Source organism: Crassostrea angulata, chromosome 8 (assembly GCF_025612915.1).
Source record: "Crassostrea angulata isolate pt1a10 chromosome 8, ASM2561291v2, whole genome shotgun sequence".
NCBI lineage: Eukaryota > Metazoa > Mollusca > Bivalvia > Ostreida > Ostreidae > Magallana > Magallana angulata.
Window position 1 is genome coordinate 44,407,303 of NC_069118.1, and position 27,531 is coordinate 44,434,833.

The 27,531-nt window shown below is 32.9% G+C and overlaps 1 protein-coding gene across 3 annotated transcripts; it reads right to left on the reverse strand.

Moving 5' to 3' along the window:
* LOC128158198 (carbohydrate sulfotransferase 1-like) lies at nt 1-24,074 on the reverse strand. 3 transcript variants are annotated; one of them, XM_052820960.1, is made up of 4 exons: nt 23,601-24,074; nt 11,018-11,101; nt 6,283-6,451; nt 1-2,189 (listed from the first exon to the last, which is right to left on the reverse strand). In XM_052820960.1, exons 1-4 carry the CDS (start codon nt 23,689-23,691, stop codon nt 1,367-1,369), a joined length of 1,167 nt encoding a protein of 388 aa, XP_052676920.1. In that variant the 5' UTR covers nt 23,692-24,074; the 3' UTR covers nt 1-1,366. The 3 variants fall into 3 exon arrangements, with proteins under 3 accessions (XP_052676920.1, XP_052676919.1, XP_052676921.1); XM_052820959.1 differs by having other exon boundaries at nt 6,283-6,469; nt 23,601-24,070; XM_052820961.1 differs by lacking the exon at nt 23,601-24,074 and adding an exon at nt 23,275-23,417 and having other exon boundaries at nt 6,283-6,469.
* Between the last annotated feature and the right edge of the window lie 3,457 nt (nt 24,075-27,531).

Consider the following 27,531-nt stretch of genomic DNA (forward strand, 5'->3'; position numbering starts at 1 on the left):
CTTTACGAAAACTTTATTTAACGTTGTATAAAACATTAAACGACAGATTCATATCAAAAACTAACCAAACAATGAATTATTATAAAATCAATTATAATGAACACTGTAGGCTTCGTAAGCTTTTTATTGGAAAAGTGTCAAAAATATGTTGAAGGCGGTATTTTTTTTTTTACACTTGCATCATTGAATTAAAAATTAAAAAATGTCCTGTACCAGCACATGATGTTGACAATAAAGCTTCTGAATATAAAACACAGTAACAATGTTAAGACTGCCAACATTATCAAAAAGGCATTGAATTTCTTTAAGAATAAATCTATCTTATGCACAAAAATGAGATCACTAAAATAAAATGACAATCTACCAATGTGACGTCATAAAAATATGATTAACCTGATGCTAGAGGAAAAACATGGGCACCGACGGAAGTATAGTCAATATAGCAATACTCCGCCAAGATTTTGAAAGCACTGATAACTATAACGCTACCATATCATACTTTAGTACTTTATAACGTATCAGACGAGTTAAACATTTATTTTTGTACTAATAGAAAAAGGCAGCGGGATGAAAATCTAACAAGGTTCTGAACATGAACTATTTCAACAAGAGTGATCAATTTTACATAGTGCGCATAAAATAACATAGAAAAACGTGGAACGGCAAAATATACTCCACTGGTAAATAAAAGACGATATGAAATGAGTATCAAGTAAAAACCAATATTGACAACTAACAGGCAACTCAGAGGTTACATGGTCAATGAATGAGATGAAGGTGACTTTGTAAAAGGATTTTATGAACTAATGTCAAATAACTTTTCTTAAATCATGAGGCGATGACTTTATGACATACCCTAAAATAAATTAATTAAGAAAATCGAAGCACTTTCTACTAAAATAAGGAAGTATTTTCACTGGTGTCTATTGTATAAATTTAAGAATTACTGGGATGGCTACAGAGCTATAGACCGCTTCGGTCTAGCTTCGGTCGGCTCTGGGTTTTGTTGACCATAACAATAACACTTTGACGAATAAATGTAAGTTCCTGCTACATGTATTTCAGTGCAACAACGAAGTAAATCACTAGGTCAGACTGAAAAATCAACAAGAGGCATCTTCTTGCCATGGTTTGAAGTACATAATCTCTTAACAGCATTGAAATCAAACGCATATGATACAAAACGGTAATCGTTGAAATAGCATGTCTTTGCAACTGATTACGGTTCTTTTCTTCTTATCAAGTTTCAAAATTATTGGTTCACTGACAAACCAAGGCACAAGCAGTTACTAGGCAACATGTGAGCCATTACACGGGGCATACATTATGACTTTACAATATGTGGAATAAAATATTGAACACTCTATCACGAATACCGGTATCCTATGGAAGAACTTGTTAGGGATTTCCATGATGTTTTCGTTACATTCAGTTTGTTGTAGTCCAATTGTTTATATCCCAGATTCGAGTACAGAAAAGAGCAATGTTTATCGACGATTTTCAAATCATTTTTGTGGATAATTGATATCCAACGATAAGCATTGGCGAGGGCGTTTCCCCTGTCTGTACAGTAGCCACAGGCCTTAACGGGCCCTCGCATTAACTTTTTCACAAAGTCTCTAACACGCGTTGAATAATTGCTATGAAAAAATTTAAATATCTTTGGCACAACAATAAAAGGATTCTGGCACAAATTTTCATACACCACCCCTAGCATTCTACTTCCATGGCATGGCTCTAGTTCTTTAAATGAATTTAAATTTGTAGACATAGTTTGACATAAGTCTTTTGAAGCAATTGATACATTTTTACCCTCCGTTACATCCTGCTCGAACTGCGAATTTATTATCCCACGAGGATCTCGTATCAAATGAAGAACTTGAAGCCTAGGTAGCCATTTTAAAAGTTTTCCCGCCAAAGACACCGTCAATCGAATTGTTTTCAACGTCCGAGTTTTCGACTCGAGGCATTTGAGGTGTAATATTGGAATGCATTGCTTTACGAGGTCTAGTTTGCTTTTTGTGGTATTGACTGGATTGATACACGAGTAATATTTCCCATGTTCAGGTGTGAAGGTCTTAATAAAAGAACTGGTAAGTCCAGGAAGATCAATATTTTTGAAGTTGCATGTGAACCAGTGGTAAATCATTTCCGTATAAACCGATTCCAGCTCCTCTTTTGTGATATTTCTGAAATAGACCAATGAACACATCAAGGAAAACATGCATATTGTTCTTTGAATTGTCAATGTCATTTACATATGAAATAGAGGAAATCTTCATAGAATTTTACCTGAATTATTTTACACGGTTTTATTATCAAACTGCATATATCTGTAAACATCGTGTAATTTAATTCCATTCAAATCGTTTTGCATAAAAAAAAAAAATCAACATGGATAAATAGGTAAAAAATTAAATAAGATGTGACATTACAAATCTTTATTTCATTGAAAAACAAAATGAGAAATAAAAGTCGACATGAATTCACTAATTCACAGAATGAAAATTAGAGCAATAGAATGAAAACAGCAAACTAATAATAATATTAATCGTACTTGCATCGACTGAATGTTGTAGAGAAGGGAGAACATGAATCCAATGTTATAACGACAAAAAAAAAAAAAAAATAGAAATTAGACAACCGCCCTTTTACTGTGTGCTTTACTTGATTTTTTGTAAAGTGTATTGCAGATGAACGGTTTTAAAAGTTAAACTTTTTTCTTGATTTGCAAGGATTATGAGTCTTCGCTATTTAATCTATTCCTTGATCTACATGAGTTGGTGGGGGTAAGCGGGTGAGATAAATTAATACATTGTGAATCGACGCTGCCCTCCTCCCCAATATTACACCGTTTAGGTACACATTTGGATCCGCAGTTACTACCATATGTTATTGTAAAAATACAGGCCTTCAACAAGCACTTTTTGGTACAAAGAATTTCATCGTCAATTGTTATGCTTTACATAAAAATAGTTCATGGATCTTTGAAACAGTGGCGTATGTATTACATCGACCTGGGACAGCGAGTTTCGATTTGGATCTTAAGTAATTTTTTTCTTTTTCTTTGGAGTAAAAATCAGTGTGATCATCTGAGAAATGAATTAATTTTATTTTCTTTCCGCTTCATTTCTCGAGTTGTTTTAGACTAACATGACGTTGATATTTTTAAAACAATAATCTATCACTTTCATCTCAGTTATGCAAAAGTTAATTAAAGATTTAATTTAAGGTAACAAAATCAATTGCTTTTCGCCATCGCCTATTTAAATTTGTAGATTTAAATACCAGAAAAATGAACGGTTTGAAAGCAAATCTTTTTTTTTGGTTTGGGGAAATGTGAAATTAAACATCTGTTATCGTATATTTTTTCCGAGGGAGGGGTGAGAGTTTTGTCACAGTTTTACTCAATCTATATTTTCTAAAAGTCATTCAGCATCCTCCATGGTAAAAATTCACGTCAATTTAATTTTTCCTCCTGCCTTACATGTTTTTTTTTGATAAATTACTTAGTTATATTGTTGAAACAAAACCATCCAACTGATGAACAAAATACATTAAGGATTTGCTATTTGCTCTGCAGATGTTCATTAGAACTAACTCAATCTATTGTAGCCTGTAAATGACAGACACTTCTCAGGGAAATGTATTTCCCGAGAGTGTGAAGTTAAACATTACTTTAGTATTCAGGTTCATGTATCTGTTAATTCGTAAAATGTTCCATCCCATACAAATTATAGAACTCATGCTTCGAAGGGATAGAAACCTATCACTTCTTATAAATAAAAAAAAAGAGGAAATGAGCAAAATCGATACTTTTGATGTCTCTCTGTTTAGACATTTCTATTGTTTTATTTATACATGATATAGACGTAATGTTGCGGGATGGTTTACATAGGTAAAAAGATCTCTAAATGAATAAATTTAATCAAAAAGAAGTATTGATATGTAATATATGGACCTGAAGTTAACACTCGAAATGTTCTTAAAAGTTGTCATCATAATGGCTTTATTATTGATCACACGTTGATGATAACCCAGTAATTAATACTGGGCTTGATATTTACTAGTTATCGACACCAGCTTCCTTAATTCCTTAAAGGAAAATGAGGTTGGTAAAGAAAAACCGTACGATAAACATAAATTCATCCAGTTTCCCCCCCAAATTTCATGCTTATTTTTACAGACCCATTTATCATAGTTAAAAGGGCATGGTAAAAATTTTGTTCAAAAAATTATTTTTCTGATTTTGATGCTTACAATGCTTCAGTGAGGCATCCCTAATAGGCAACCAAAATTTGAGTGTCATTAATTGAGTTAAAAGCAAATTACAAAGCTTACAATTTTTTGCTAGGTAAACAAAGCTTTTGTTTACATTTTGAATGTTGAGGTGAAAATTTCAATTCTATACCGAAAATGAATGTGTTAAACGTTAGGAACTCTCTATCTATGCTTAAAATGAATAGGTAAATAGGAAAATCAGCTTGAAAAAGAGTTTTTATTGGTGTATTGAACCTACGTAAACATATAGGGGCATAAGCCTTATTTACATGACACAGATTTGTGGGCTCTGTATCTTGCTTTAAACTAAACGACTGACTCTCAAATTTAATTTTATCATTAGAAATGCATTCATAAAGCATTGTATCTAATAAAAATAGAAAAATAGAATTTGACTAAAATCATGACCATGCCCGTTTAAGATGTACAGTGGTAGCAACGTTATTGTTGACAAACGACACGCACGATTCTGATACACGAACGATCACGCACGATACACGAACGATCACGCACAATACACGGACGATCACTAACTTACTGAATTTTTACGATACACGAAAACGATAAAACACGCAACCGAACGATTCTACACCATTAAACACGCAAAATCAAAATTAATTTTTAAGATTAGAATTAAGAAAACGTATTGCTTTAATTTGTATTGCTTTATGTTTGTGTTTTATTGAAAAGCGGCATGTACAGTAGCAATGCACTGTTTTATATTTTACGAGTAAACAATTTACACATCCATACAAAAAAATATATGATTCATACACAAATTAATTTTTTGTCTCCATAACGAATAATAACTTAAATTTAAATTAATTGAAGATAATGCATTAACTACATGAATTTATTTACATACGAGTTGACTGTTTATGTAATCCAGGTCCCTTACGTACGATTTGATTATGCGGGATAGAGGTAAATTTGTTACCTTGTTCCATAGAATTTCGATTTTACACATAGAATATTTTCATTATTTACAGTACATAATTGATTAATATCTATTTATTCTAAATTTTAAAGCGTCTATAAAAAATTATTTCAAACAAATGTTTACACAATGAACCAGATAGGAATGCGTATCGTATTCTCACTTGAAAGAAAAACGTTGGGGATAACCGTTTAGTTTAAAACGGGGAGTGGGTAAGCTTGACCGCTTCATTCAACGTGTCGCTCTTGCTAATATGATTAAAATTATGTGTCAAGACACAATGGATGCTTGATATAGGCTGACTATAACATTATGCAAAACTAACTCGACCGAACAAAGGATTGAATTAGCTGTGGAAATACTTGATAAATGTATTTAACCACGAAAGAGAGAATAAATGCTAACAACTGTCAATGTTTTTCAATAAAAAAAGTTTAAAATTCACATTGTTTTACAAAAAATACTTCTCGTTGTTTTAAGAATAAATCCTGACATTCCGTAAAAAAATAACAAAACGAAAAAACGAACGAACACGCACGGTAAAAAACGCAAACTATTTTTCCTGATACATGCACGATCCAGCACGTTACACGAACGATCACCCACGTTACACAAACTATTTAACACGATTGGCTTGTCAACAATAACGCTGTTACCACTGTACATCTATGCGACACCCCGAATTACATGTCACAAAAATGTTTTTAAAAAAACTTCATCCAAAACGCAAAAAAAAATAATTAAAAAATTTAAGAGGTTTGGACTTACAAATCACTTTGACATGTCTAATGTATACGAGTTATCTGTCTTCGAGATATCGAAAGTCAACTGTAGAATGGTTTATATACAAAAAAGTAATGAGTTACATGCTGACCTTGATATTACCACAAACGAAACAAAATTAACTCCAAACATAGTGTCACAACCCTTCAATCTAATTAATCACAGTTATGATGAAAATTAAGCTTAATTGTTCGTTCTTTGATTTCGACAAGATATTGCATGTTGCAAAGCTTGGATTCGGTTCCGAGCCGTTTGTTATCGATTTTAAATTCTCTACACACCTAATCGTTCCATTGAGAAACTGCACGGGTCTGTTTTCCTGCACGGCGATCGTAATGCCATGGAGGGGCTCAAACTGATAGAAATCAGCCTCTGTGTGCCGCACAATGTCTGCCGTGAGGGTGGACCCCCCTCTCATATAGGCTACCACCAGCCGCATCCGGGTATTTTCTGTGATGGAATAGTGGTCTGTTGAAATATGAAAAATAAAAAATCGTTCCATTCCTCCATTATGTTAATTAATAGTCAACAAATTACTCGTCAGAACGAACTCACATTTTAGATATGTTAAGATAAAAATTTTGGTTTTCTAGCTAAAAAATTCCAAATACGTTAGCTTTACAAATTCAATATTTCACAAAATCCTTCAGGACGTTGCATTGGATCCTGCGATCAAAAGTCGAAAAGCTTTTTTCTAAAGTTTTTTTTTTAAACTTACACACAAAGCTTAACCAAAATTCAAAACAAAACTTTGGGGTCTATATGCTTCATTTGGTGCTACGGTGTATTTAATATGACCTTGCTGCACTAAAAGTGCAGATTGCACATAAATCGCTTTTCCCTATATATTTTATTATCGGCATAAACCATGGCACCAAATACAAATTTATACTATTTAAAACAAATAAGATTAAAATTATCATAAAGAAAAATGTTACAATTTCTTCACCTAATTGGTATTTTAACCTTTTTGCACTGATAAAAAGCTATTTTTATCCAGTACCAATTCACATGTAATGTAATTATTTAACAGTTTCAAACTTTTTCTTAAATTCTGATAAACTTTTCAGAAAAATCTTAAAATTTCAGAAAATAAAACAAAAATATGGGTCTATAGTGTAAAATTTGAGATATGAAATAAGCTGATTTTAGGCAAAAATTGGGATTCATTTTTACTTGACTTTTATGAAATATATGTTAAATTTGCTAATATGTATCGATAAAAAATATTGAAAAATTGTAAAATTATGTTTTATGTAACAAAATGAAGAAATCATAATGCTCAAACTATCAAACTATCAAACTTTTGTTCGAACTGAAAATGAGGAAGCTAAAATGACGGTACTTTAAAACAACTGAGTTATGAAAAATGTTCATTTTCTTATTAAAAACCTTCCGCCACAAAATATAGTCCCAAACTAAACTCTGTAAATATGTAATTTTTCCATTACTATTTTATTTAAGATAGTTTAATTGGCATTATTAAATTTGAATTTATGGGTAGAATCAGTTTATGATGCATAATTTCTAGAATAGATGTGACCCAAAATGGCTACTTAAAAACTGAGGAACGAACCTCTTTAAGATACAGAGCTCTTCTCTTAAAAAGTTAACATCCAGGCCTTTTAAAAAGATATCTTTAGATTTTTAAATAAAACAATGAATATATATCGTTTGAAGCAACATTCGCAAATGTATTTTTTCCGGTCATTAGAAGACGTATTTTTTTCAATCAACACTTTTATAACGGTGGGTAGAAAAATAGTAGTTAATAAAGTAAAAATTGCTTTTTTATGGAGGTCTCAAGTGATAAAGAAAAAGTTAGGAAAATGTTAAGTTTGAGGATGATAAAACAAAATAATGTGTTTGGGAAGATTTTTTTTTCAATTATAGCTCCAATGAATTGTTTAACAACCAGCCTAGTTATAGAAAGAAATATATTATCTATGTTCCGATATGGCACAAATCCTGCATTCAATTACATTTAATTGCCAATTAATCTTTCTTCAGTAAACATATAGTACCAATGTTGTTTAAATGAGTTTTTTTTTAATCTGAAAAGGAAGCTTTTGAATATAAAAAAAATTATTTATATACGTTTCACTTGTCTAATGTATACGTCATGTAATTCAACAGTATTATCAGTGCTTTTTCAAAGTTTTTAGAATCAGACTTTGTTGAAAGAGTAAATATAAAAAAAAAAATCATTGATTTTTACTGATGTATTTTGGAGTGATTTTATTGATGAAAAATGTACCTAGGCAATTTATTAAACTTTGATTTACACTGATGTGGTCCCACCTGCCATATAAGACTGAACAATAAATTACCACATGGACAAAACATGTGCACAGGGATGTATATTTCGCTGAAACAGCGTCAATTTCACACAGCAGAGCAGATATTGACAAACAACTTTCCGGTTATGACAGTCTATGAATATTAATATATTGAATATCAGCATCTCTTAGCGAATTAGAATAAAGGAGATCAATATGATAATCTGACAGCTTGTTTTGGTGAGCAAACTCGATAGTAACATCCCACAGAAAGTCCAGGCTCTTGTTAAAACGCATCTAAAACTAGGATCTAGGTCATTCGTCATATTATAAAGCTAAGTTACGTTGAGTTCATAATTTTTAATGAACCTTCGATAAAACTAAGCGTGCATAAAATTAAACAATATATTACTCTCTCAAATACAAAAGAAGTAATAATTTATTCAGTGAAAAAAAATTGAATAACCACTATTGCCAATTTCTTGTAATAGACTAAATTATGAAAATTTTAACACGAAACCCAACCCCCCCCCCCCTCCAGAAATGATTTTGCCACGATCGGTGACTATGTTCACCTCATGTTCCATAAACTATATCCTCTAAGGAAATAATTTTCAGAATGCTTTAAAATTTACAGAACTGAACTTAAAATCGGAAGATATTCCAAAGTATAATTTTTTATCAAAATTTATTTTGCATATATGATATTCCCTTTGGATTAACCCTTGTAAAGCTCATAGCAAAAACTCAGAACAATAATGGACCAGACTTGCATATATTTGCACACATCCAAAAAATTTAAATGTTGCACAGAGTATACCTTGGTCCACCTTCATACCAAAATGTATTTTCCTTTAACATTGGTTCCCCTATTGATATAATTACAATGCAAGAGGCACCTTTTTCGTAGTTGTCAAAGACTTCCGATATTTATTATTAACCACAACTTGTTGACTCTCGGCTGACTGAGATGAAAGGGAATTCGTTATGTAAGAATTATACAAAATAAGGAAATAAATCTAAACTATTATGAAGGTATGTGACGCACATACACCGTGGTGAGGTAATATTTCTTTTAAAATAAGTGTTAGAATCATTAGTCATATAAAAAAACAGTCCTAATTTATGTTGATGTGTTAGGCGTTAACTACCAATCTGCTTCGATGATTGGATATTAAACCTTGTCATTATTTACCCGTAGAAATGTTTTATCGGCGTTCTACATCAGTTACATGTACATTAAAGGGGCATGGTAACAATTTTGGTTAAATTTTATTTTTCTGTTTTTATTTTTTTGCAATGCATTAGAAATGTATTTGTAATGATCAAATGAAATTTGGGTGCCAGTCGTTGAGTTCTAAGCAAGATACAGGGCTCACAATTCTTCGTCATGTAAACAAGGCTCGTGCCGAATTTTTGTTTACATAGTTTCAATATACCAGTAAAAAATCTTTTAATGCTGGGTTGTCTATCTTATTATTCATTTTAAGCATAAAGAAACAGTTCCTTACGATTAACCATGCCCCTTTAAATAAAAGGCCTTGCCATATCAATTAAAACAGAATTAAAGGGGCATGGTCACGATTTTGGTCAAAAATTATTTTTCGATTTTAATGTTTACAATGCTTCAGTAAGGCATTTTTGATAGGCATCCAAAATTTAAGTGTCATTTGTTGTGTTTTAAGCGAGTTACAGAGCTTACAATTGTTTGCTATGTAAACAAAGCTTTTGTTTACATTCTGAATGTTAAAGTAAAAATTTCAGTTTAAGACCTAAGATGAATGTGTTAAACGTTAGGAATTGCTTATCAATGCTTGAAATGAATAAGAACATAGACAAATCAGCTTGAAAAAGATTTTTTACTGTTTTACTGGTATATGGAACCCACATAAACAAAAACAGGGCACGAGCCTTGTTTACATGGCAAAGAACTGGGAGCCCTGTATCTTGCTTATGCCTCAACGACTGACTCTCAAATTTTATTTGATCATTACAAATGTATTCCTAAAGCATTGTAAATAATAAAAACAGATAATTAGAATTTGACCAAATTTATGACCATGTCAATTTAACGTAGGTAAATTTATTACTAGGGGTATAAATCGCGCTTACATTATTGTTATACCAATACAATGTACATCACACTTCGCCGTAATAATAGAAACAATTCCAAATGCAAGTATAAAACTTTCTCCAACGTTTAAACTGTAACTGTTCTTATAAAATAATATTAGTCATATGTACATGTTATAATCATTTCTCTTTTATTATGGGCAAGGTACATTTAAAGTCTATTTCCTACCCTCATATATGTTTCAAAAAACTACTCGAAGACAAACATGAGATATTCAGTTGGACTGTTTTACATTTACAGCACGAGTTGAGAATATATATATATGTCTTGAGAATATGTCTATGAGTTGAGAATATATATACGCCTATGATTACGCAGTTAAGTGTTTTCCTTCATATTTGTAAGTAATGGAAGTCTTTGATAAAATCCTTTTTATATCGCTTTTTGTAGTAGATATAGTTATGTTTAAAGTACTCGCAAATCTTAGGTCACTGAAGCGTTGAAGCGAGGGGTTGTGTCAAAAATAGTTCGGACTGGAAGTATTTGATAAAGCATCACCAGTTTGATTAAGCAAAGGTTCATCACACGGGTAATATCACCACACGTATGAGATAAAGAATGTGTTTAAGTGTGGTTATATGAATGTTTGCTATGAACACCTACCTGTAAGGTGAATTGGTTTGGGATCCGATAGGCAGAATAGACTCTGCATACTTAGGTTATTTATCATATTGATTGGTCCCTTTCCTGTAAAAAGATAATGAAAATAAAGACTCGGAATATAAGAAATAAAAGAAAAGAAAGAATCTTTTTTTGAAATAAGCTCAAATGCACATCATAATAAGAACTGTGAGATATGACCGATGAGTCTTTTAAGGGTCCTTGACACATCTGAGGAAAATTCTGCAAACAAGCCCATTCTTCTAAATTACTTTAAGACATGGATATGAATTTTTAGCATGTGTTCGACATGAAAATGACCACAAAACCTTTCAATTTTGGGGAAAAATCAAGTTCTTAAATTTTACTGCTCTTATGCAGCGTTCGAACTCGGGGCCCGCGGGTTGGTAGACCGAAGCTACACCCATTGTGCAACAGAAATAGTCACCACCTTTTGGCGATATAAACTGTTTCTAAATGCGTTCAAATCGCCATGTTGTGACGTACTGTCATAAAAAGAGGATCCCTAAATGCCCGGTTTTGCCGAACAATTGAAACCCATCCGTAACAATGTGCCGGATAATCATGCCAGTGCCAAGGTGGCTTTTTTCATCCGCTTAAGATGCATTTTCGGAAAAATCCATATATACCAAATGACAGACTATTTTCTACAGAGTATATAACCACTTTTATTTTTAGTGTGTTTCACCTAACAGGTGAGATATTTACCTGTAAAAATTAATATCCCATCGGAAAATGATAATTCCCATAGGAGAATTGATTCTCCTACAGGAAATATTGACATACCTAAAGGATTTTTAAAAAGTCCTATAGGAATTATATTTCCTATAGGAGAATGGTATTTCCTGTAGGCATTTGATTCAGGCATGTAGGTTTCCTATAGGATATTAAGTTTTCCTATCGGATGTTATCAACTCCTATCGGAATTGAAATTCCTATGGGAAGTTCTTGTTTTCCGATAGGAAATTTCAAATTACCTAAAGGAAATATCTCACCTCACAGGTGAGATACAGTGATAACAAAGGTGGTTGTTAATTTTTAAGCAATGATCTATCATATGGCATATTTGAATTTTTCGATATATGCAGCTTAAACGGGTGCAAAAATGCCACCTTGGCACTGGCATAATTATCCGGCACAGTGTTCCGTGCATGCATCGACAAAAGTGGATTCGGACAGTCTTTGATTTAAACACAAACACCATGTACTATGTATTCACATGTTATAATACTGGGCAACAATTTGCCTATCTAAGCCCGTTTCCAAAAAATGCAAGGTAAGATGCTACTAGTAATGAAAGATCAATTAAAAATGAAATTCACATTTTTTAGTAATGACTTTAAAGACAAAGAATGAGGATAACTTCAGACGATACTAACATACAACACTGCATCAGTTTTTTTTGGTGGCTGTTAAAGGGACTTGGACACGATTTTAGAACAAAGTTTTATTTTTTTATTTTTTAGATATAAAATGGTTTACTTGCACATTTTGAATAATTGACCAAAATTTTACAGTTATGATTTAAGTTATAAGAGAGATACACAGGTAAGAATTCATTGTTATGTAAACAAAGCTCGAGTCTTATATTTGTTTACAAATAATGTAAAGTATGGAATTACCATTTCTTTGACTACATAACTCGTTAGAAAAAAAGCAAACTTGTGCAATGTGTTGAAAAAATATATATTCAATAGAAGAAAGCAACTTTTGACTGAAAATTTTAACACTAAAACACATATGTAAACAATGTATCTAACTCAATATCTGACTTTCAAATTATGATAAAGCATTACAAATACCCATATTAACCTTCTAAACATTAAAAATGGAAAAATAAAATCTGAAATTTTGAGCTCAAATCGTGTCCAAGTCCCTTTAAATTTGTAAATGATATGCATTTGCACAGTCTGCGCCACGCATATAATGTATAACATCTAAGGTACTCTTGCAAACAATGATTACACAGTTAATCATTTAAATTTCTGGCTTTATTTCTTAGCTGACTGTGTAGAATGCTTACTAATTTAAAGCTTAGTCTATTTTCAGCATGAAGAATATTCAAAGCCGTTCCACAACCTTGTTAAATCTCTTTTAAAAACACTCCTCATATGGGCATTGATTTAATTTTTACGCATAAGAAAGTGCACTGGCATAATGATCCGGCAATAGATGTATTAAGATAATCTTTGTTTCTAAGTGGATATTGATCACATGTGTTAATGGACGTGGGATTAGCTACTCCTTTCAACTATCAGTTGCAAGTTCGTAGACCAGTTTATAAAAAAAAATTGAATTAACCTTTCTTCTGTCAGCTATAGAGACTCAAGACCTAATTCATCACACAAAACCGCTTTGAAGTTTCTTAATCTAGTTACTATTCTAGCAGCAGTGACTTGATTTTTGGTCATAGTTTTGCTTTTTTTATCCATAGCATTGTCCCAAATAAGTAAAAAAAAAACAACAACAGGCGTTACAAATGAATAGATTATCTCCTAAGGAGTTTGTACGTAGAGTGTGCTTTGAACAAGTCTCAATAGGTTTAACTTTTTACAAGCTTTACGATAGACAGTATCAATATGAAAAGTCCAGCTTTCATAATAATGGTTTGTAACATATCTATCTTCTGGATTCTTGATTCAACAACGCCAAATTTACACACGATGATTAGAAATCATTATTCAGCTTCATTGTTGATTTGTACTTTTATTGGGATTAAACCAATTGCCTATACGTAAGAACATTTTCCTGTTCTATCAATGTCTTCAAGAAGAGGAAAGGACGAAAAAAAATATACACTTTAAAATAAATCAAATAGAGAATGTGTTGTAGAGGAGATAGATTTAATACCACGGTCTACAATAACATCACAAAAGAAGTATCATCAGCAAATCTGCGCAAATTATTAGTTATGTTACACGACATATCACTGATGTACATAAAACAAGAGGGTCCCTAGTAAAAGATCCTTGGCGGATACCTACATCGATAAATTTATAAGACGAAGAAAAACCCATTTCATGGACATTCTGTTAAAATGAAAAGTGAAAAAAAACCCACTAATATAGAATGAAATACAACCCCCAGACTTATATTTAATGCCTTTAAGAAGGACTTTGGATTAAAGTAGTTTAGGTAAAAGAACAAGATTAGCTTTGCCCCCCCCTTCCCCAAGTCCCTTCTCAATGCTTTATGATTTAAAAGATAATGTCTGTCTGTAGGTAATACTATTATTTCATTAGGAAATATTTTTCTACAAAAGAGATGTTTTAAAGAGAAGTGCTAACTCCGGAAAAAAAAATCAGTTTCACAACAGTGTTGCCTGCATGAAATGTAGACTTTAGTTTAGTGTTACATTGTAATTCTAGTTTGATACGTCCAGAAAGAATACATTATATGGGTGAATAATGATACTTTATTGCAGAGAATTTTGGAGAAAGTTTTGATTATGTCTCGTATAACCAACAGGAACAAAAAGGAACTTTCTCATAACCGGATAGTTGCGGAAAACAATTAAAATAATGTATACTCTGTACATCCTATAGGATAAATAGAAACTTGTACTTGTGTTTAAATGTTCATAGAGGATGAAATAGAATTCTTTAACCAAGACAGCTGTGTATTAGGAAACTCTCTCCAATCAATTAAAGTATCTAATATATAGATTACATATTTTAATAATTTGTTTTTGTTTGGGGCATTGAAATTTGTTTAGATTTATAAATCAATTTAGTTTGTTAAAATTATGATGCAATTGGTTTCATCACTTTGAATTTCTTATGTATGCCTGTAAAAATTGGTTCATTTTGATTAATAATAAATCTATATTTGTTCCTGAATAAATAATTGATATAAAAATAGAATTTTATTTTACCCAATACATGTAGATAGTACATGTATCAAGCATAAGATTTGTTCATATTAAAAGAAAATTAATATATTTAACAAAATTAAAATGCCGTGTTATTTTTTGTAACACCCTCCCGTCTTTTTAAATCAGCTACTTATATTATCTGCTATACTGAGATCTGGTTCAGAGTTTTGCAAATTTAGTACACACAAATGAAAATCGACGAGATGCGAATGGAAAATGGCTCTTGTGTTGACGAGCCATAAAGGTCAAACTAATTAACGAAAAAAAAAGACTCGAGCAGTTAACATCTTCACTGTAATTTTGTGGATAAGAAATTTTTTGAGAGAGGTTAAACAAACACAACTTAATTCACGACTCTTCGTTGTCGCTGATTAATAAAGTTTGTGGCTGATAAAATCATAAAAGCTTTTGACTTCATTCTGTGTCTAGTGTTGCCGGGTTAAGTGACCATATAGAGTTCATTATAGATATTTAAAAGAGGTTTATATTTTAGTTCTACAATATATATTTATCTCTAAATCTCTACCTAATTCGTCTTTTACTCTTTTCTTTCTATCTTTCTTTTTTTTCATATTCTATCTCATAATTCATTCATATTATCTTAAAGTCTATCTCACCGTCCTTCGCTTTATAGTCTTATCCCTTTTTTCTTGTCTTTCTTTTTATCTCACTCCCTTTCTTTCTCTCTTACATTCTCCCCCGTTTCTCTTTATTTACTCTCCCTTCTCTTTTTCTCTCTCATATACAGTCTGTCTTGTCCGTCTGTCTTGTCCGTCTGTCTCTGTCTATTTCTTTTTCTATGTATATACCGACTTCTGCATGCATTTGTCAATTAGAGTTCTTCCAGTGCCTTTTGGTAGTTTATAGACTTTTAAAATGTAATCGCCAGAAGATCATCGATAAGAAAACTTTCGAAAAACTAAAAATATGAAGAAATAAAAATGAAAGTTACTTGGTCTACTTTAAACTATTCAGATTATTTTCTCTGTAGGAGACGCATTAACTTTTAATGTTGCTTTTGAGTATCTCTACTCAGTGGGACTATTGAAATTCCTTGCTCTTCCATTGAGCCTCTCAATTTATTCATATTAGACGGACTATAATAGAGTGTCTGTTGAAAAAAAATTCGTGATTTTTAAAACTGCGAACCCGTGTCAATGAACTAAAATTAGAATCAACCCGTTTAATCATTTCGGTTAAAATATAGGCTACGTTTCCGCATTTAAAATTTTGAAATTCTCTTCTCTTGAAACATTCTGTTTGCGATGTTTACACAGATAACTAAAACGTGACTGGTTTTTTTTTCAATGGTGCCTAAAAACCGATCTCTTTTTTTCTTCCTTCTCATTAAATATGTGTTTACAACATGTGTTTGCATTTTCAAATTGCGCTGTAAAAAAATCAATGAATTCTCAATTCAATTGACTTTGGGACACCTTTTCTGCCTTTTAAGTAAATTACAAACGGTCGATGTGGTATATATTGTTATATTTTATAGAATACAATCAACAAGATAAAATAAAAACCCCCAAAACAAAACAGATAACTTTGGTAGCATTGTGTTGAATGAGAAAAAAAATACAGACAACGTGCATGCGTTCCTCGACACTTCCATTTCGTATACATTTAACTATGCTTACCAGCTTACATGTTTTCTTCCTTCGACTTTTAATTTGTTTGATAAAGGCTATGAAGAGAGAGAGAGAGAGAGAGAGAGAGAGAGAGAGAGAGAGAGAGAGAGAGAGAGAGAGAGAGATCCAAGCTTTCCTTCTTTGCTAAAATTATATTTTTCCGAAGCATTTTGAGGAAACCCTAAAATCCTTTTATGATTTTTTGGTATCCCTTTATATCCAATTCGTATTATGGCTAGCAGGAGTTGCCTGCCCCCCTCCTTTCTAATAAATATCTACAAAATATTTCATTGCATGTGATATAAAGCTTGATTTTATGGAGAATTGAACCAATGTTTATCTTAAGTTATCAACAGTAAACAAGAAAAGTAATTATACTGCTGTTAATCTAAAAACACAGTTTTGAATATCCCTTATGAATCGCAGAACCAGCATACAAGTTTCTGTCTTACTCAATCCCCAATGGAAGCGATAGCAAGTGATCGATTATTCAGAACGACACCAATCTGAGATAATTACTTATACAAATCAAATGACAACGCAAAGAATGGTTCAACGCTTCAGAAAGTATATAACAACATTGGACAATACAATGCAAACGATTCTTAAATGTTTGCTACAGTGTAAACAACTACAAGTAACCAATGAATGTTTTACGCATATCAATTTTTTTTTGCGTGTTACAAATTTTGCGAAATTGGGGGAAATGTTTAACGTTTTTTGTTTTTTTTGCGTCAGTCATTTTTTTTTTTGCAATTAAAAAGTTTAAAACAGCAAACAATACAAGGATCAATTCCTGCTTATTAAATGTTTGCGATGTAAAAGTATTAGAGAAAAAGCGAATATTAGGTCATTGCAATAGTTACATTGTACTCGATAAACGGTGTAAGAAAATTTTTTTTTACGTCTTTAAAAAAAAATGATGTTCAATATGTGAATAACACTTTTTTTATAAGATCAAAACGTCTTTCTGTAACGAAAATCAAAGTAAGGAATACTTTCATAAAATTTCAAAACAAAACTGACCAAAACGAATTATATAACAAAAAAAATTAAGCTAAACACATGCATAAAAAAGTTACTAAAAATAAATACAGATCGTATAGTAAACATTTTAGCATGAGATTATCATACATTTGTAACTCCTTAACACCCCCCCTCCCCCGGTCCCCGCCCCTAGAGCAAAAATCCAAAATCACCAAAACTAATGTTGATTCATTAATCATGTAAACTAAAGTTTAGTTAGAGAAAACCAAAACTCTGTGATCCAAGGAAAAATACCATCTATCAACTGCCTGCTTCTCTCTCTCTCTCTCTCTCTCTCTCTCTCTCTCTCTCTCTCTCTCTTAACAAATTCTATACCTCTCATTAAATCACACAGATCAGCCCCATATATTTCAAAATTAAATTTGAATAAAATGTAGAGTAAAGTTAAAATAAAAAACGCACTCATCATCCTCTTTCCACCCTAAAGTTTCTCTCTCTCTCTCTCTCTCTCTCTCTCTCTCTCTCTCTCTCTCTCTCTCTCTCTCTGTGTGTGTGCACTCTGTTTTATTGGCCCCTGTTTAAAGAAATAATCGCACATCTATACATCCATGACTTAATCGTAAAGAGAGATGTAATATGACACGAAGCACTGTATTGTCCGCCAGTGGTTTGCTTCGTAGCGGATCTAAGCGATTTGACGTCTTGGTATTGAAGTATTGAAGTAAGAAGCTGTCATTTACACAAGTTAGGGTGTCAGATGTTGTCTTTGTTTACAGGGGTAGGAAGGTCATTATTATATGTAAAGCCCCCATGACCGATTTAATGCGAAAAACAGCTAGTGTTTATTTTAGGTGTTTTGATTCAATAGATGTGTATGACATAAAATAATACTAAAGTATTCACTGTGTATCGACATTCCATACACATACACTTCTTAATATTTCAGTCTCGGCGTGGCGTTAGTTTGATGACATTCATTCAATAAGAAATTAAAGAAATCTCTGAAAAACAACTCTCTTTTCTCATCTTGCATATACATTTCCATGCATAATAAACTAGAATAGCAATTTGTGTACTGGAACAATCTTAATTTGTAGCCACACTGTGTATAGCTGTAAAATCACTCCTACTTTTGCTAACATTTCCAATCCGTTTCGATTAAAAAATATGATGATCGCGTACAACCTACCTTGAATAACACAGTGGCATTCCGAAAACTTCATAAAATATATGAAATATATATGGAATCCAATGAAGCCCATGATCTACCTGGCCCTGTATGTACATACATGTTTTTAAAAAAAATCATCGACCTCCCCCCTTCCCATCTCGAGCAGACAGAATTATTTTAAAAACGTACTTGAAAAAAAAAAAAGAAATTTGTCGATTAACTTATACCGGTTTGTTTAAATACTTACCAGATCTAATAGAACAAATTATAGCAACGTAAAACAGAAGCAAAGATCCGAGAAAAACCAACACATATCTCGTTGAGAAGATACTTTGAAGTACAAACATTTTGTTTCCGAAAAAAAAACCCACACAAAATCTAGGAATAAATAGTATCACACAAAAACGTTTTGTTACTTTATAGATACAGTGTATATTGTACACATCTCCACTGCTTTTAAAATACAAGTACTGTCGTTCGCGAACTGCTGTGATGAAACTACTATGCATCTCCACAAAGAAATAAAAAGGTTTCCGTTTCAGAAACGCCCTTTTCTTGTTGCTAAAACTTTGTTGGGAGCTTGATTGGTTTTTGAATTTGCGAAAAGGCGAGTTCATCCTTTAGATGCCCTAGTGTCACATTGATAACTCGCTTTAAAAAAGTATAACTTAATATATGATGAATGCACATAAACATAATAACATTTTCGTTTGCTTTAGGCTCAACACATTGACTCGCGTGTAATGTATTAAAAATGAATCTGTTTGCGTTAGAGTTCATTGTTTTAATGAAAAGGAAGTCTCTGAAAGACATCTTAAAGTTCTTTTTCTCATCATTTTCTTTCATGCATCAAAAACTATTAATTATAAAACCAACTATACTTTGAAAAGCCCCCCCCCCCCTCCAAAAAAAGAACCATACAAAACTAGAAATGTGATGTATGTACCAGAACAATCTCAATTTGTAGCCACATAGAATAAACACTTGTTGTGTATTATGTTTAGTCAGTCGTGGGGTTAGAATAACCCCCTTGTACACAATGATAACATCTGACACCCTAACCCGTGTTATTGGCGGTTTCTTACTTCAATAACAAGATGCATGGCTACGAAGCCGTTCACATCCCCTACAGAGCAACCCATCGGTGAACAACACAATGTGTAAATAGTTCCTGTTTAGGGGGGCAACAGTTTAAATTGACACCCCGAGAAAACCATTGTCAACCGAAGTGGAGGTTGACAATGGTTTCCGAGGGGTGTCAATTTCTTCTTTTACCTTCCCAAACAGTATTATTTATCTTATCATACTGAATATCTTTATTAGAAAAAAACTTCACTGCTTTTCTAAATCTATGGCCAACAGTACGCGCATAATTTACGCGCATGTTACAATTCGTTGTGTTCCCTGCTGCCAAGCGTGTTGCTAACGCCGAGGGTAATACAACGATTTATTAACTGCGTCTAAACCATTCAGATTTCAGTATTTAACATGAAAGTATAATAATACTTGTTGTCATATCGTATCTTTCTGTACGATTAAGTCATGGATGTTTAATTGAGCGATCATTTATTTAAACAAAGGCCATTAAAACGAACACCGAGAGTAGAATGATCGTACATTTGCATGTAAATGTTTACTTTTGGCTTTTTGCAACGTTTTAACAATTGTATTAAGATTTTAGGGTGGATAATCAGTGTTTCTTTTTTAAATTTATTCTCTTTCATTTTATTCCAATTTAGTTTGACATTTTAAAGGGTACCTCCAGTCAATTTGTTTTATTTCATGAAATACTCATCTGATCATTTTAAACACAGTCTCGAAAAAACCCAGTTTGTAGGCTGTATAGTTCAGCTGGAATTAATTTTAAAAGATGTCAAACCTAACTGAGAGTAACCTTTCGCTCAACCTTATATGTTAGCAAAGTTATGGCTGATTTACCCGATACACAATGTTTATTCTAAGTAGCTACACATTGGGATCATTCAAGTACATGTTTCTTCATTTGCCTGCTATCCAAAGATAATTTTTTTTTTACACGTATGATATCCAAGACGAGAAAGAGAGAGAGATTTGTCTTTCAGGGTTTTCTGTTTCACTGAATGAATGAACTTAAACTAACGCTTCGCCGAGACTTTGATACATTAATCAGTGAATGTGTATGGAGTGTTGATATTTTAATTCTTGTATGTCAAACTGTTCTTTTATACAATGCGTATATATTTTCGTTTTCAAAGATATCCACGTTATAAAAATGTTAAAAATATCTTCAGAATATTTGGGGGACTCATAAATGCCACTCTTAACAAATGTTTAACATGCAGTTCAAAATAAAAATAAACACCTCAGGATGAATGACCATCTTTAAGTTCTCCTTAAAGATAGCTTAAAGGTGTTTAAAGGTAGCTTAAAGACGATCTTTAAGCCACCTTTAAGCTAGATGTGTTGCTTAAAGGTGGCTTAAAGAAAGCGTAAAGATGGCTTAAAGGCAGCTTAAAGATATACACAAACCTGCACCTGGGCACACGACACAACTGTTGTGTATATCTTGTATATTCTGTGTTAGTTCCAGGGGTTTTCTTAAGTTGGACAAACAATAGACTCTAATTAGATATACACAAACGAACAAAACTATGTCTAGACAAACAAAGCAGTAATCTCCTGCCTGATATAACATAAGCAGTTGAGAGTCTTGTATCTAGCAGATCTAGAGTTAGACCTTGAAATATTGAAAATTGAAAAAAAAAAATACAAACCTTAAACCGATTATCAAATTAAATCATGCATTTTTGGTTCATTAGCTTTAATTTGTTTAATAACCAGATGAACTGAGAGAGAGAGAGAGAGAGAGAGAGAGAGAGAGAGAGAGAGAGAGAGAAATTTCACCGATTAATTTATAATAGGAAACAAACATACTTTAATTAGTTTTATGCACAGATTAGGATACAGAGACTGCGCTCACCCCTACAATAATTTTGAAACCCGAAAAAAATTATAAAGAATTTTATAACGGCAATCTGTGTCCATCGGAGCGGTGTTGATGATAGATCTGTGTTTAATGGAGCGACAATTAAAACTGCCTGGAACACCACCCCCCTTCCTTGGAAATTATATTATCATTCGGATGACCCCCTCCCATCACTATAAAAGAGCTTTTTCATTTGATATATGTTTTTATTGTTCAGCTTGATCAAACTTGACTTAGAGGGAACTTAAAGATGGTTTTAAGACAACTTAAAGAGAGCGTAAATGCCACTTAAAGATGCTTAAAGGCGGCTTAAAGATGGCTTAAAGGTGACTTAAAAAAGTTTGGACATTAAGGACCTATAAGCTCAGCTTAAAGGTGACTTAAAGGTGGCTTAAAGATGGTATATCCTTTAAGCCACCTTTACGCCACCTTTAAGCCACCTTTAAGGACTTGCTTAAAGATTGTTTTTCGCCCTGTGCACATCTTGGATGAATATATGCAAACAAAGCAATGTTAGATTAAGATTAAGGTGTGGCGTAGACAGATGTCAAAGTTGACAATTATCACACATTGAATCTTATTGTTCAAAGTGCCCCCATTCAGTTTAATTCAAAGTTTGACCAGTCTTATCAGGATATAAACCATCTACCGAACAGTACTTGTGTATCCCCATTCAACAAATCAAATCAAAACACTAAACTGGGTATATCAATCCGTGAGAAATTTAAAAGATGATGATCAGATAAAATATACGAAGTATTACAAAGTGACATTCCCAAAACGGCCAACAATATATGCAACTTAAAAGGTAAAGATGACCATACCCAGGTTTTATATGCTTATTCTAACTTCCTGAGTTAAAAAGCTTAGTTTAAAAGTATTGAAGTTAAAATTTTTTAGACATTTCCTATGCTTAAAAAAGAGATTTGGGGAAATTTCTTAAAATTCTAGTTTATTCAAAATGTGTGCATAGTTTATTAGAAACCCAAACCCAGAATGACCTTACAGTTCTTATCTAAAATATCTATATGCGTAATATATGCATTGGGCACTAATATATTCAGCAACAACCTCAAATGAAACGTAAGAAATTTAATTGTTTAATAGAAACTTGAGCTCATCACATGTAACCCCACGAACAATATCTCACAACGCATATAACGCATGTCACTATCCCTTATCAGATGTACCAACTCACTCAAGTATAAACAAACCGTGATGCAAAAAGAATTGAAGTCTTTAATTTATATTTTTAAATACCATAAATCTATACTTTTATAAAAGATTGAGTATTTGAAGACATTGGGGAGAGAGAGAGAGAGAGAGAGAGAGAGAGAGAGAGAGAGAGAGAGAGAGAGAGAGATTTAAACATGCTGGACAGTAGAAATGAAATTGATACATGTTAACATCAAACTACAGAAAATTTGGTCATCTTCCTAACTCTAATTAGTGGTTGCCGTGTTCGATAGAAATAGGCGTAAAAAATATTTGTGCCTTTTGCATACATACGGATTATAGTTCATAGTATGTATTACATAGTGCCCGTTATGGAAATATAGTTGTCTACATAATGTGTCTATATTTGAATATGATTCTTCAAGCGATACTGACCTTTTTTATGATAGATAATAATCCCGCTTTTTGCAACACCCTTTTGTTTACTTTTATAATAACTGACTTTTGATTAAGACAATATCAATGTTCCTTCCCCGCGTAAACTGTATTGTTTCGATTTGTTCTCTGTGACGGTTTAAAAAGTTCAACGGTGTACATTTCTTTACAACTGACAAACATGAATAGAACAGGTCGGTGTTGCCATCCTGTTATTAACGTTCTTGACGTTTTTTACCCTTACAACCCCCCGCCCCCCCCTTAAAAGAAAAATAGAAAAAAGAATGCTATTGATAAACTTATAACGGTTTCGTTTGAACACTTACCGGTACCAATTAAAGCAACATAAAACAGTAGTGTAGATCCGAGAAAAACAGACACAGATCTCGCCGAGAAGATAGTCCGATGTGAAAGCATTTTGTTTCCAAAAAAAAAAATACGACACGTGCAGTCAAACGAGAAACACAAAAACCACGTTCTTTGCCCTGTCACACACCACTGCTTAAAGTACTGTCGTTTGCGAACTTCTGTAACGCAACTTCAATGTATCTCCGCAAAGAAATCAATAGGACCCCTTTTAAGAATCTTTTTTTCTGTCTTTGACTTAAAACGTTGTTGGCAGCCGATCTCGGCCTTGTTTGATCGAACTTTGAATAAGCATTGTATGCCAACATGCTCTGGTTAAAGGCCGGGTTTTACTCTGTGTATATATTTATTGGCGACAGCAGCTAACTCGATACGATGTCCTGTAGACCTTTTTCTCTTTATGTTCTACGTTTTTTAACAGGCACAAATATTACACGTGCTCAGACAAAGGAGACTCTAGCTCCGCGCCATGGTCGAAGAAAATGATCAATAAAGAAAAGCTAGAATAGCCGATGTAATTTCATTATAAATGAGAAATGATTGGGGTTTTTTTAAATAAAAAGAAAGAAAACAATTGAATTAGGATTTTAAAATAGATTATCTGAAGGTCAATAGTTGTTACTTGATCTGATTTTACGCACGTCTATTTAAAAACAATGTTTTGCCGGAAGGGGGGGGGGGAGTAGGTACTCAGTTTGACACAGATTTTATCATTAAATGTCCCTCAGTAATTTTCATTTTAGGTCATGATCAGAGCCTATGTGAAACTACCATAAACGATACATGGGTCTGGTAAAAACCATTTACAATTTTAATTTTTTTTTCAGACTAAATATTCTAAACCAAAAGTACACACCCGCACGAACGCACGCACGCACGCACATAGAGATAACCACTAAATAACCACTTTTACAGTATTTGGAATTTTCAGAAAAAAATCCCATATGGAATTTGTTTTCCTTTCATTAGCTTATGGTTGTAAAATCTGATAAAATATAATTCGCCTCAATGAAAGACGTTGGTCAAACTGAGTGATCATTTCGCGGCTATGTTAAGGCTGTCCGAAGCTAAATATATATCGAAAATGATACTATTTTAATTATCGAAAAATACTTTAACCGAGCGAGTTTCTTTAAACTTTTATTACATATATTAACAGTGACATCCAACACTATATTTGATGCATTTTTGTGACGTCATATATTTTTCTTAAGCACGTGACGGGTGTATTCTAACATGGTAAATAATCTATAAAAATCGCATCGGCGCAAGTGAATGATGACATTAAATCAAAACTATTTTTATGAAAAATCCTTCGATAAGTAATGTATTTTGCAGTTCTTGCTGGGGGCTCATATAAATATTTCGTTTATTTGAAATATTGTCAAAACATTTCGCACCGGCATCGAAAATAGGCACATTTTTACTTTTTAAGCTCGATTTACACAAAATCGGGTCAATCGGTAGGTTTCCCCCAGCAAGATTCACATTGCTACCTATTTTCTCTCCCGATTTCACGTAAAATATACTAAGATTGTTTTTATCTTTCACTTGTGCCAAGCTGTTTTTTATATGCATGTACATATCACCATTCATTAGATTACACGAAGCAGGGGGAGTCTCAAAACCATTAGTTTATGAATAGTTATTTACCTATTACGAGGCTTTGACTGTTGATTTTTATATACTCCATATCGGTGATATTGAATTCAGTATCACTAGTATTTACAACATAAAGGAATGAAGCGGTTTTATTATGCACAACGAATATCACTTATTCCGTTACGATACATTCCCTAAGAACGATCGAAAGGAATGCAGATCATGATGTCAAAGTTTACTATGACGTCATATCTTATGAAGTACAGAAAGTGACTGTCTACACATCGCTGTGAAATTAAACGATAGGCCTGATTAAAGAAAGTTGTTCATGTGCTATTATTGTCCTGATTTTTAAAATGGTTTGTGTAGCCTACATGACTATAACAGAATTTCAATGTAGAGGAGAGTCGATAACCCTCGGGCCCTTAATCGGTTGGAGGGAGGGGGTCCCCTCAAGCACCTGTGCACCATTACAAAACTACTATAGCATTGAATGGTTTATTTTTGACGGCGTCGTGTCAATAACTGCCGTCAGGTCAGCAGGCAAATTGAATAACGCGCGCGTCATTTATATTCACATTACCTTATTAATGAAATCAATGATTAAATCAATATAATAAATAAATCGGTAACAATTGCAGGTCACTAAGGGAGAAAACCAGTAACAGTATAAGAACACCCGTTTTTTAAAACCGGCTTAAACTGGTTATCACACATAGACTGTTACATTAGAAACAACCGTGAATTTCAATGATTGTAAAACATGTTCACTTTGAAGTTCAAACTTAGAAACCACTAAGTCCTATGATAGTCTAAATAAAGTGTACTGATTTATTAACTTCGTGTACATGTGTCCTTTTTAAATACCATTTTAATGATGGAGAAAAATCAGTTCCCATAGTCCAATCCACTCTTTGCAAAAGACCCAAAGGTTAAAAGGGAAAAAACAACTGTTCTCTTCTTTATGTAACCAAATATTTGGGCGTCCTGTGAAGAAATCTCTTGGAATCTAATTTATTACTTCGATGTGTGGGTTGCCCCAATTTGGGGCAATAAAATTCACAGCGGAAACGGATTTCTAATGTCTATTGACGAAGTTACAGCCCTCTAAACTACAAACGCTACTGTGAGAAATATATGGGGTTTTCTCCAAAGATGGTGGCCAAGGGACATAACTTTTGTAAAGTGTGGATTGGTCTATTATCGTGCAAAACAAGTTTACAAATAAGGTTGAATGTCACTCAACTGTTAATTCTCCCCACAACAATAAACACCTCGTTATATCATCCGTGCCAACGAGAGCTATTAATGCAAGTTGTAGAGCTTGTTTATCAATCGTGGTAAAATAGATAAATTTCAGTTTTACTCTTAATTTTCACAAACTACTTTTTAAAAAGCATTTTGTTTTGCATTTGTTATCATCAAAGTAAATACCAATAGATTGAAATTATAAATGTTGAGGTGGCGAAGCGCTTCTAGATTTTTCAAACACAATTGTACGTAAACAAAAACAAAATGGACTTTAAACATTCTACAAAAGTTATCTCCTTATCTGAGGGTCATCCAACCCTCCCCCTCTCTCTCTGTGCAATTAAACTACGAAATGCCTGCACCAGAGTAACTGCTTACACCTTTGGTATTCCAACATGTGTAATGTGATGTCTGTAAGCTTTAGTTGAATTTTACCAAATAAGTAATTATTGTCAAAGTAATTAAAAACCTGCTTCCATTTTCGACAAACAAGCCTGAAATAGCAAAACTGAGATTAAGGTGGTGGACAGGCTTTGGCGGATCCAAGTCCTGTGTAGTTTGCATCAAAATATATGCTTGCAATGAAATAATATTGAATAATATCGCAAAGAGTGAATACATTTACTCGGAACTTATTAAGAGTATACATATAACTTTAGATTTGAAATATGTTGAATTTTTAAAATAAGCCAATTCGTTTCTTGAATGCACGATTTTTGTTTTTCCTACTTATTCGCTTACGAAGCATGACCTCTGGCGAGAGAATTGGATAGAACTTTCCAGAACAGGGTAACCAAGAATGCTGGTTGACTAATTATCGAAAAGTGTAGGACGAGTTCATCATGCGTGGCAGGCATGCAGGTAGCTTGGATCGAACTTCGAATTCGATAAATACAAAAAACTCAATTAAAAGACTTGAACAATTTGTTGCGATTTTAGTTTTGATGGTAAGAACTTTCCAGAACCACAGGTGCTTGGGGATGGACCCCCCCCCCCCCCGCAATGTTCACCCCCCACATTCCCGAGTTATTTTAAAAT